Source organism: Tetrao urogallus, assembly GCF_951394365.1.
Source record: "Tetrao urogallus genome assembly, chromosome: 1".
Lineage (NCBI taxonomy): Eukaryota > Metazoa > Chordata > Aves > Galliformes > Phasianidae > Tetrao > Tetrao urogallus.
Genome location: NC_136813.1, coordinates 98,464,713 through 98,477,316, shown reverse-complemented (window position 1 = coordinate 98,477,316; position 12,604 = coordinate 98,464,713). Strand labels below are relative to the sequence as shown.

The 12,604-nt window shown below is 36.8% G+C and overlaps 1 protein-coding gene across 1 annotated transcript in view; it reads left to right on the top strand.

The window, feature by feature from the left end:
* The window catches only part of ROBO1 (roundabout guidance receptor 1), a gene marked incomplete at both ends in the record, with an annotated part of 508,695 nt that extends 506,643 nt beyond the window's left edge, over positions 1–2,052 (top strand). Inside the window, 2 exons of the mRNA XM_079549537.1 lie at positions 893–1,092; positions 1,936–2,052. Coding sequence (XP_079405663.1) covers positions 893–1,092; positions 1,936–2,052 — 317 coding nt within the window. The remainder of the gene's footprint in view (positions 1–892; positions 1,093–1,935) is intronic.
* Between the last annotated feature and the right edge of the window lie 10,552 nt (positions 2,053–12,604).

Below are 12,604 nucleotides of genomic sequence, written 5' to 3'. Positions count from 1 at the left end.
TACTCTAGTTTGTAGAGGAACTGGCTGAAGTGAGATAGTATGTCTGCAAGTCAAATATCTAATGTTTCTACCAAAAAGTTGGTGCTTGGCTCATTTTTCTTTAATTAAGGAGGAACGTGCCTTATCCTCTTTAAAACATAAGAATGCCAGGGTATTGATGCATTAGATATAAGTAGTAAATGTCATGTATTAGATCTAATCAATCAAATCTCTTTTTCTGGAAGTTAGTAAGATTACAGGTAAGTAGAACAAGCGTTCACTAAAGCTTTCAACACAGGTTCATACAAATGCGCTGGTCCTGTCTTCCTAAAAGCATGCAAGATCAGTATCAGGGATGACTAGGTAGTAAATTGGTTTAAAGGCCGCGTTAGTAACAGATTGTTACTGATTACAGAGGTTACCATCAGTAAAAGTTATTAGAATGTTGCTTTTCAGAATGACACTGAGACTTAAAAACATGCCTCTTTGTTTCAAACTCAGCATGGGAAATACAGAGTCTAATATTGAGATGCAGTGAACTTCTCGTTCCAGTGAAATAGCATGCATGTATTGTCATTTCCTCCTGCTCAGTCATGTTGAAAATATACTGCAAGGGTTGTTTTTTTTTCATTTTCTTAGAGAGCATTGCAGGGATCATAAATTGAAATGAAGTGGACATTAATCTTGAATTAGTTTTTTTGTGGTGAATGTTACTACGTGAATATTATAAATTTCCTCAAGAAAGCTTCTATAATGCTATTATGGAAACAGTGTATTTCATATTCCTGTCAGGTATCACTGTAAACCTACTGAGGATCATAAAAAGTAAAATAAATCAGCCATGTGCAAAAATTTTGAGATCACAATATCTCTGAGGTTGTAAACATAACAATGTGTCTATTTGATTATTCAGAGGACATCCTGCCATATTCTAGACCAACATTTCCAACATCAAATAATCCCAGAGATCCCAGCTCCTCCAGCTCTATGTCTTCAAGAGGATCAGGAGGGAGACAGAGGGCAGATCAAGCAAATATAGCCCGAAGAAATGTTGCAGAAATGCAAGTACTGGGAGCATATGAACAAGGAGAAGAAGAAGAAGATGAGATGGAGGTAACTGCAGTTGTACTACTGACCATAAATAGATCAAGTTTATTTTCTGTTCTTAGATGCCAAAAAGGAACTTTTCGACTCGAAATGTTCTCCTCAGAAAATCAGTCCCTTTACTGTCTATTAACAGCATGTGTAAACCCAGAAAATAATTTTTAAGAATGTGTCAGGAGTATAAAAGCAAGATGTTGCATGGAATAACTGTCTCCACACTAAAACTTATGGAACAGAACTCGCAGAAATAAAATATTTGAATGTACACTTTGCATTATTCAGGTTCATTCAAAAGTCAAAATTCAAACGACATTAATTCATCTATGAACACTGTTCCACTGCTTTTCACAGTGTTTGAAAGTTTCTACTTCTATGTTTTAGTAAATATGAAGACCTGTGAGCATTTTCTTCCTTTTTTTTCCTGCTTCATGATATTAATTCAGTTTGAATCCTGGCTGAAGAAGGAGTGTGCAACATGCAGTCATAATGCCACACATACTTAAAAGTAATAATTATTGTTTAAAGTCAAATCTCAAGTATGTAAAATAAACTTTAAATAATAGAATCTAACTTATAGTCATTGATGCCTTTTTTTTTTTTCTTTCTTTCATACAGGAAACAGAAAGCTGAAGACAGCAACATGTACTGTAACAGGCTTTTGAAATCTAATCAGAAAAAAAAATAATCACTTAAGATGCCTCAAGTCTGATGATGTTTGACGCCAGAAATAATGTTCAGTGCAATCAGAGTGTACAATTTTTAATTTTTTTTTCATGCCATCAGAATGCTAGTTTTTACTTTATTCTTTCTTTATAAACCCTCATTATTAGGAACAGCTCTTGCTTTTTCCAGGATGTTTCATCACCTTCGCTGCCCAAGAAGGCAGGTAAGCTGCTCTTCATGGTACGTAGGTCAGCTGCTGCTTCAGGATTTGAGCAGAAGCCTGGGATCCCCAAATTCCTCCCCTGACAGTCAGTGCTCAGTGCACTGCTGGTACATCGACGAGCCAATTGATAGCCTAACAAGTAATACAGCGTTGATTGAAAACTTCCACAAAGTGAATATTGTGGAGAGCATTCTTTTATTCTAAGGATTTTACTGTAGTCTGCTGTTAGTCAAATGGCATCTTGCAATTTCAATACAGACTATGTATCTTGTTTTTTTGACAGTCTCTTGCTAACTTTCTGCAGCAGATACAGTTTTACAAATACAAATGATAGCAATTCAGGACGAGGTGGCTCTTATTGTAAATACATACTCATTTTAAATCCCCTGTGGTACTTTGTCTTTCCATTTTCAACGTTAAGTACATTCTTATTAAAAATGTCCCTTGGGATGGACAGGAGGTAAGGCAATGTGAATGCTGTTCATCATGGCATGTGCAAGTTTATTGGAAACGTTTTCTAATTCTCAGCCTCAATAGTGCTAATGAAAGTAAGCAAGAAAAGCAATGGACATTTTTAATAAAGATTGGATAATGTCATTAACTGTTACTGGCCCAAATCTCAGACCTCTACTTGTGTCAATTCACCTTAAAGAAGTGCCACTTAAACAAGTTTCATTTGATCTTGGCGGTTATGTTTTTTGTAATGCACTGCTTATCTTTTTTTTTTTTTTTTTGGTTTTAAAAGCACAATCACTAAACTTTGTTTGTAAACCATTGTAACTATTAACCTTTTTTTTTTTTTTTGTCTTATTGAAAATGTTAAGCATTTCTTTGGGATACTTTTTGTTTTTTTGTTAATGCTCTATGTCTGTATTGGGAATATTTGAATGATGACAGATGGTAAAGTAACAAACCTAAACATGGGCCATAATCAGAACGCTTCTCACTTTTCCTGAACTTACAGAAAATTCTCAGTTTTGTTGTGGCCTCTCAACATTGGATTATCAATAAAGCTGGAATAGAGGCATTAGTTGCATCGGATTTGCCAAATGATGTCCTCTGTCTGTAGAATTTATGACCTTTTTTTGTAATTATAAAATTTCTCTGTCATTGGTGCTAATGGAAAAATATGTGTTTGTTTATTGACAACTATCAGGACTAGCCCCAATGGAAAAAAAAAAAAAAAGAAAAAAAAAAAAAAAAAAAAGTGTTTTGGTGTTTACCGAGGACTGAAATTTTTCATTTAGCTAATTTTTAAAGAAAGGTTACATAGAAAGGATGTGCAGTACTAAAGGAACAATCCATGTGATTAATGTTTTCATTACGTTCATGTAAGAAACCTCATATTTTAGCCATAATTTTGCATACTGAGGATCCAATAATCAGAAAAGTAATTTTTGTCACATTATTTATTAAAAATGTTCTCAAATACATTCTTTTTCTTGCGTAGTTTCTTGTGTTCCCTGATGCTTAATTTTAGGGTCAATTCTGACCTTTTTTCTAATGATGTGAATCCGAATATATTCCACTGAAATTGTGCAGGTTACAGTAGCACGAGCAGAGTAGGAGAGCTGGATGCAGCATAAGATTTCACATAATTACAATTGATTACCTTCAAGATCTGATTTCTTGGTGCTTCATGAACTGTGATAACTAAAATGTCCCTTAGCCTGCCAATTTCCAAAGGGAGCTGGTGAAGAAAATCTGTACCAACAAAAGCATTCACCTCAGGGGCGTGATACATTAGTTACAGAGGAAATAAGATCCAAAAACGTAAAGGGAAGGGATATTATGAGTCATGTTTTTGTTGGAGGTCTGCACGAATACAAGTTTTCTTAACAGCCTGCTGTGGCCATTCTGTGCCTGCAGAGTCCTGCTGTGGGTCATGATCAAATAGGTAATGTACCCTTTTCCACTCTTGCATTTTCATAACCCCATTCTTGCTTTTTCTTTCTGTACCCCATTATTCCACCAAAATTTGGAAAGAAGAAAGCACTTTGCATGAAAAAAGAAAAAAAAAGAAAAACACGAAACAAAAAAACTGTTTTTTTCACTCAATGCAACCTTTTTGCTCTTCATCGTTTTCACTTCCATATTTCTTCTTTCCCAAGAGCTTAAAACAGTCTGGAGCCAGATTCAGAGATGCTGCAGAGTAGTACAGCACCATGTGTTTTGCTACTGACGATTGCCAGAGCCTTAACAATTTAATCAGGCATAAGCCATAAACGTAATTTATTGCTTAATTATGGCTTCAAAGCTGGTCTTCGGATAGTAGCATAAGTTAAGAGTTACAGTGTTGCATTTCTCTTTTGATTAGAGTGGCGATTTTTTGGTGTCTTCAGTCCTCATGTCTGAGTTCAGAGAACCATACATTAAGCCACCAATGCAGTCCAGACAGGATCCTTCAGGCCAGACTGCCACAGGAGGTATCCATCTAACCCACACCTTTCCTTCAGAGGAGGCAGGAAAGGTCAATTTGATGAGCAGCTGACTGTCTCTCCTGGTGCTAGGCACAGCCTGATGGTTTGGGCTCAAGCCGTTGTCATGGCAGGGTGTGAGGGAAGTGGAAGGCAGGTTTCCTGAGTTTGTCAGCTGCTTGGCAGAAAGGCTTAATCTGCTGCCAAGGGTGTAGTGGTGCATCACAAAACTGGGGCCTAGTGGCAGCTGTGTAGTGTGTGAGTATATACCTTGGTAAGGTGCATCTGTCCAGAAACACTGGTGTTGTATGTCTGAAACAACTGCAACTCACTCCATTACTGGAACGCTGGAATGCTGGAAACCACTTCTCAAATCCCCAGCCATTGTCAATCTGTACACCTCCGCATGCAGTCAGATACCTGCTACGTTTCTGACCTCAAATAATGGTAAGTGGGAAACTTTACCTAATTATTTCTGTCTTAGTAAGAGTTTATGCAATCCGTTTTTACGGTGTTTCGTAAGAAATTATTTGGATTATTTTGTGATTTTGTTCAGTTATGATTAGCATCTACAGACACTGCGTTATGGATTTGTCACAGAGTTGTCACCTATACTGGATCCTCTGTACGTTATGGTATTTTAGTAAACACTGTAATGAAATATGCAACAGCTTGGCCATAGGACTGTAGCTTTTGTTAGTATTGATATATGCTTGATTTGATCTTTGGCACTCAGATATAGTAAAATTAGGTCATCTTCATCTTGCTACTTTACTAAAAACATTATTTAGTAATTGGTGATCCAACACAACACAAGCAAGTAGTTTTTAGAGGTGTTGGTTATGCTTTGTTTCCAAACTAATACCTAAAGAGAGCAAATAGAAAACTCCTTAGTATTTGTGTACTGAATTAACATAATGGATGTTGAAATTTGATTTCACTTACAGTGTGTTCTCTGAAACCCATCTGAGTTACTATTAAATATGACTTTATTCAAAATAATCATTAAGATATTCTGAAAGATGTCTAAAGATAAAGAAATAAAAGCAGGAAATGCCTTGCATGTGTTTTAGCTTTAAACGTCAGTTTATTTTCCAAAGGTTATTTATTTTTAAGCATAAATAACACTTTTTTTTTCTTTTTTTCTTTTTTTTTAATATTATAGTAATACAAGCATACAGTATTGGAATCTGATTTGGAAAAAATGTTGTAGAAGTAGGTTAGCCATTGCTGAGCATGAAATCTAAATGGTATAGTTTATTTTAGCTCCTGAGAATACATTTGAACTATCCACCATCTTACTTCCTTTGATCCAAAACCAATGAATCATTAAAATATCAATTTAGTTAGTTTATGGCATTTTTACTTAAAATGTTGCATGTACCATTTTCTTCATTATTATTCCATCATGGATTAACTTCCTGCATAACAAATAAATAGAAAAAAATAGAAAATGAAGAAAAAATGAACTCCCTTGCCAAAAATGTAGGATCCATCCAAAATAACGTCTGTCCTGCAATGTTTTTCTCGAAATCCCGTTTCCAACATCTGCATTCACAAGCTACTAAAAGATTGCCTTACTGTCAGCAACAGAACTATGTAATAAAAATTAGAACTGCTATATTGCTTAGGTGAACCTTTCAATTTAATTGAAGTAGCTACTTATATGTGGAGAAAACATTTTAAACCTTGTTTTGTTATGTTAGAGGGAGATGGAAATTCTTTGCACATGAAAATCCTATTGCTTATGTATAAAAGAAGTGTAATTCGTTTAATGTGTGCACATAAAGATTCTGATATCTGAAAATGCAGACTTGTGTGTGTATACAGTTTTGTATTTGCTGAGCTTAATGATTAGGAACTAAGAGTCTGTTCCAAACATTCAGCTGAAAGGCGAATGTGTTCACAGATGTCAGAAGTTCACAAATAAAACTTCATGTGCATGCATGTCATCCTTGCTGGAGAAATTCTTCAGCATCTTCGTTTTTGAATGAACTGAAAATTTCAGAAAATCAAATCCAAGTTTAGTGGATTTTTTTCATTTATTTTCATTGTATACGATGATTTGTCCATTGCTAGTAAGTATGTTCCTCACAAAATCCAGTGCAATATTATGTATGACAGTTTGAAGATTTGAAAATTAGTACTGTTTCTTAAAATACAGCTCCCTATCTTTTTTAATCCACTGAATCATGGATTTCAGAAGCAAAGATTTGAGACACAATTCCAAGGAGGATCCCTTTATACAGTAGTGAGGATGGGAAAAAAAACTCCATTCTATACAGAAAGGAAAATGAATTGATGAAACTGGAATCCTGTTTTTTATTAAAGCCCTAAAGCAGGAAGGCAGACTGGAAAGGAGGGAATGAAGGGATGTAAAGAAAAAGGGGCTCAAAGAGCTGAGTAATCTAAGACTCATGAAGTTAATGGCAAAATTCCTGTTTAATCAAAGTGACTTGGGAAGGAATTGCTTCCTTACAGACTGGTGAGCACTAGCCACCACAGTGCAGTGAGCACTGGAAGAAGAGTCAAATCCTTGCTGCATGCTTGTTTTCTTCTTCTCCTCACTAAATGTACACCAAATGGGCTCATTTTCAGCTGGTGGAGGAGGCAAGTGGAGTTTTAATTCACAGTGGCATTAAGCATTCTTGTCACATGAGATGATGAGGGTGGAACCTACTAATTTCTCATCTCTATATCTGGCATAAAGTGGAGCCAATTGCTTTTCAGACTTTTTTTTTTGAAGCATGAAAATCAAAGCCATGATGTTAAAAAAAAAAAAAGTGTTTATTGATTTTTTTTCTGGCTTGAGATATTTTTAGCAAGAGCAAGATCAGGAAATGTAGAATAAAAGTGTTTAGTATTGACTTTTATTCTGTGGCTTCCCACCAGTATTAAAGCACAGGTGTGGTTCAGAGTCAGCAGCAAGGGATAACAGCGAAGAAGCCCTTATGGACTTCAATGCGTAAAAGGACAAAAATGAAACAAAGAAAGGTAAGAAATAAACCTCTTTCAGCAAATGTAACTAATAAGGTGTTTCTAAAGTAATTGTAGAGCATAAAAAATAATGGCCAAGAATTTTATATCTGCTGTTAATTGACACAAAGATGAATCAAAGTTTTTATTATATTCTTGAACCACATGTTTGCAAAAGAAATTGTAGTCTACTGAACTGAGAACAGATCAATGCAGAGATTCTCATGCTGACTGAATGCCTGAAATTGTGGAGCTCGGAACTTGCTCCTGCACACTCTGCAGCAAGCCTTTACCTCACTGAACACTCACCTTTCAAATTAAAATTGAAATGAAACATTTGTTTCCATAGTCCTCATTGAGAGATATTACAAAGGTTACAGCATTTTATGGTATAGACAATTTTAAAATTCAAAAATGATCATAATGCTGAAGTCTTTAACAATTTCTTGAGTACAGGTACCTGAAAGTAGTGTATGGATAATGTAACAATGAAAGCTGGTAAGTCCGATTATATAGGAAATAAGCTACTTAGGCAGATGCAAACAATGCCAGTGCCAAATGGCTTTGCAGAGGTGCATCTGTTGTCTGTTCCTTGAGCTAATCTCTGTCACAGGATCCATCTGAGACAGATGTGGATAGTAAGTATTACATCCCTGCTACTGTAAGTTGAATGCTTCAGGACTTCATCAGAACCACCACAAGCGTTGTGTGTGCCATAGCTAAAGGAAGACCTACAAAAAATAGGTTAATTTGCCCATTGGACTACTGTTTCCTGCCCTTCTGTGCATTATGATGTTGTTTGCACTTGCATTTTTCCTAGAAAAGGAGAAAGCATACAAAATGGAGCCTGACTAGTTGGCACTGTCTTTGTGTTTGCTGAGTGCTTCCTTGTCTTGCATGGTGAATACTTTGTAAATATTCTCTTCAGACAGAATTTTTATTTGTCCATTAAAGCCACGTGCATCACTGTCATACCAAAAATATATCTTCTTTGGGAACCTAATCCTTGAAAGCTTGCTTTGGTTGGTTATTACAGAGGCAGGCAGGAAGTCCAGATCCCACACTACTAACACTCTGTAGTGCTTGTGTCTTTAGGTAGGGCAGTAACAACATGTTGGATATAAGGTTGTAGGTTACAGAATATTAGTGTCAGACCATGAAAGAAATCAGAGTGTCCAGCCTGGTGAACAACCCAAATTTTTGGTCCTTTGAGAGCAAGTAAGCACTGTGCTCCTACTGTATTGCATATGGAAACTTTAGTGAAACAAGTGGCAACTGATAACTTCTATGGAGACAGCCATTTTTGGCTATCATGGTAACTATCATAAAAAAATGTAAATGGGAAATTTCAACTACAACATTTTTTGCTTGACTGAGTGTTTGATAACGCTGAACAACAAGATAAAAAGCAGGATGTTTCGAGTCAAATTTTCACCTTTAACAAAACATCTTTGAAAGAACCTTCTCATGAAAATAACAAACTGTGCTTAACTGTATTTCCTGCAGTAGAAGAGTGCTACAGACACTTAACTTTTGTAGCAGGTATGCTTCAGAGCAGTCTGAATCCCTATGTCAATTAGAATTAATATATAGTGGGATAAATTTGATGTCTGTCAAGCACTCTGAGTACATTTCTGTATGAGCCATAAGTAGTAGAGAACTTCTGTCAGTTTTACTTTAGGATTGTAGTCAAGATGGCTTCTCAGCAGCTTTTGGAGATCTTTTATTTAGTTAACCAGCCCACTGATGTGTGATAAATCTATAAAAAAAGAGAAAACAAAAAGTGAATTTATTCTTTTTTCTTTTTTTTTTCTTTTTTTTTTTTTTGGTTCCTTGCTTACTGCTTGTAGGCTTGCTTTCTTGGAAGCATTCACACTGTCACTATATTTTGACATCATGCCCACAGTGTGGAAATGCAGATTCCAAATGCCAGGAAAACACATACGTACTGATTTCAGTTCCTTTATGTTTGTCATTCAGAGCAAACTGCAGAGAATGCTACTGTAGATAACATTTGGAATCTTTTATTACTATCAGTGGCATATTCACAAAGTTTGTAGCAAAGTGAACGATTTAATAAATTCATCAAGTTTTAAATTAATTCAAACATTGCCACTAATTTGAAGAAAGAATAAAATGACAACTGCAGGGAAAAACTTAATGATATATTCCTTAAATACTTGCCGGTTGCAAAACTTTAACAATTAGAAGTTATTCAGTGGTTATGATTATTGCCATCAAATCAATTTACTATTGGAGAAGGATGGTGTTTAAAAAAAAGGATGGGAATTTAAAAAAAATTCCCAGAAAAGCTGAAACTAATGTTGAAAAATTTTTCTATTAAATATTTAGGAATCTCATTCAACAGATGTAGAGAATGCTGGTGTGACAGCGTTCCTATTTTTTTGAGGAATGTCAAACCAACACTCCGGATATTTCTTCAGGTGTTAAAATAGGTTTAGCAGGAAATAATCTGTAGCACTATTCATTTCCTTGCCAGATGCTTAATAATTTCAGCCCTAAAATCAGCTGGATTGTGGCTTCTCAAAATGCAAGAGAAAGAATTGTGGTGGAAACATAAAAATATGAGTTCAATTACAGGATGAATAGCATACAAAACAATGTTGGTGTTGTTAAGCCATCTGGGAGTCCAGGACTTTGAGGCAAAAAATGTAATGACAACAGCAACGAAACTAAACAATGAAGTGTTAACTACAATCACTCACTCAGCATGTCTGTTCAGACCCCCAGCTTTAGGTGTCTTTGCTGCTTGTTTACTTCTCTGGTCACAGTGGCAAGTTGGGGGATCAGTTTGTCCTTTCTTACTGCACCTCAATGGTCTGAGCTTGGTTCCTGTGTTTCAGAGCAGTGTGCGTGGCTGCCCTATCTATGCCCTGCAGTGCAGTACATCGTCAGATGATAAATGTCAAAGGTATGGTCTGCTTCCTTAGGTGTGATAATGTCAATCATTTTATGTCATAGTCAGGATTCATTACTATATTATATTAAATTATCCTTTTAAATGTGTAACCTACCTGTTTCAGAAATGATGACTTCGAAACCTGTAAGTGCCATGTTTCTTTTGATGAAGAGAGTAATGCTTTAGATAAGATAGATTGCTTTTTCATAATAACACCATACTGGCATCCAGCAGATCTGTGCTGGATTCCTTGGGCAATTATGTGCTTTTGTTTGGCATTGGCTTTGAATACTACTTCCAACCTTTCTTACTAGTTTAAGTTGTTGTCTCCTCTGGACAAGAGCCATCTTTTACTGTGTGTATATGTGCATAGTGGTGGAAGGTGGTTGAGTCTAGTATTGCTGCTACAATGTAAATAATAAAATACAATTAGTATTAAAGTGCAAGGCTTAATGATATTCTGAGACCATCAGTAGAGCCCCCAAAGGATTCAATTTGGAACAATTTTATTTAATATTTTTATTAGAGTCCTTGGCACAGAGGCAGGAGTCAAATAATGAAATGCACTGATCACAAAAGTTGTGAGCAATTGTCAGTGTGCAGAAGGAATGGGTCACCTTGAGAACTGGAGCAATAGCAATAGAATGAAATTGAAATAGTTCAGTATGCAAGGTCATGCATTTAGGAATTAATAAGAATGCCTATTATATGCTGGAAATTCATAAGCTGAAAACAACTGTGAGGAAGAAAAATGCCTGAATGAATTTGTTGATCTGAGGAAATTTCAAAAGCTTCCAGTGAGTTGTTACTTGTAAAAACAAAACAAATGAAAATCTAAGATAATACAAAATGTACAAGATTCATAAGAATATAAGAATATAAGATTCATAAAATGTATTTCCAGTAGAAAGAAAGGGGAATATTATGTAAAGTGGAGAACTGTGTCAAAGAGAGATTTGCATTCATGTAGTAGTGAAACTTCTTAAGAGGAAATATGATAGTTGTGGAAAAAAGCCTGTTTATTGTTTTTATGTGTGACAAATAATTTCTATTCCTCAGTAAAATTGGTCTAAAATTCCAGTGAAATCCCACTCCTTTTGACAGCTGGACTCATCAGGAAACTCGTGAAAGTGCAAGATGCATCTTTTCTACTGACAGTGATTTCTGAAACTGCTTCTGAAACAGGCTGTAGTGATTGTACTTGATCTATCACTTTCAGAGCAAAGTGTTAAGGTTAATGCTTAACCAGGATTTTCCATCCAAATCTCAATTTAAAGAAAGGAAAATAAAAGTGAACAGTCTTCATAGTGGTTTTGGAGAAATGGCAATTGAAGCAGAGTTTGAGATAACCTACAGTGGTGAACTTGGTTTAACTATTCAGGTGGTTAAATGGATAGATGGAAAATAATGAACTTCATTCTCGTAACCACTTACTTTTTGCAGATGGATCCAAAGGATCAGGAGTAGTCAGCATGGGTTCACCAGGGGGAGGTCATAGTTGACCAGCCTGGTAGCCTTCTGCAATGTTGTTACTGGCTGGGTGGGTGGGGGGAGAGCAGTGGATGTAGTTTACTTTGATTTTAGCAAGGCTTTTGTTACTGTCTCTCACGACATCCTTATAACAAAACTGAGGAAGTCTGGGATAGATGAGTGGACAGTGAGGTGGTTTCAGAACTGGCAGAGCACAGAGGGTTGTCATTGATGGTGCAGAGTCCGGTTGGGGGCCTGTAACCAGCGGTGTTCCTCAAGGGTCAGTACTGGATCCGGTTTTGTTCAACATCTTCATCAGTGATCTTGATGAGAGGATAGTGGCCACCCTCAGCAAGTTTGCTGATGATACGAAGTTGGGAGGATTGGCTGACACAGCCGAAGGCTGTGCTGCCATTCAGTGAGACCTGGACAGGCTGGAGAGCTGGGCAGTAAGAAACCAGATGAGGCTTAACAAAAGCAAGTGTGGAGTCTTGCATCTAGGGAGGAATAATTGCATGCACCAGTACAGGCTGGGGAATGAGCTGCTGGAAAGGAGATCTGCAGAGAGGGACCTGGGTGTCCTGGTGGATGACAGGTTGGCCATGAGCCAGCAGTGTGCCCTTGTGGCCAAGAGGGCCAATGGCATTCTGGGGTGCATTAAAAAGAGTGTGGCCAGCAGGTCGAGGGAGGTGATCCTCCCCCTCTACCCTGCACCAGTAAGGCCTCATCTGGAGTACTGTGTGTCCAGTTCTGGGCTCCCCAGTATAAAAAAGACAGGGATCTCTTGGTAAGAGTCCAGTGGAGGGCCACAAAGATGGTGAAGGGCCTGGAGCATCTCTCCTATGAGGAAGG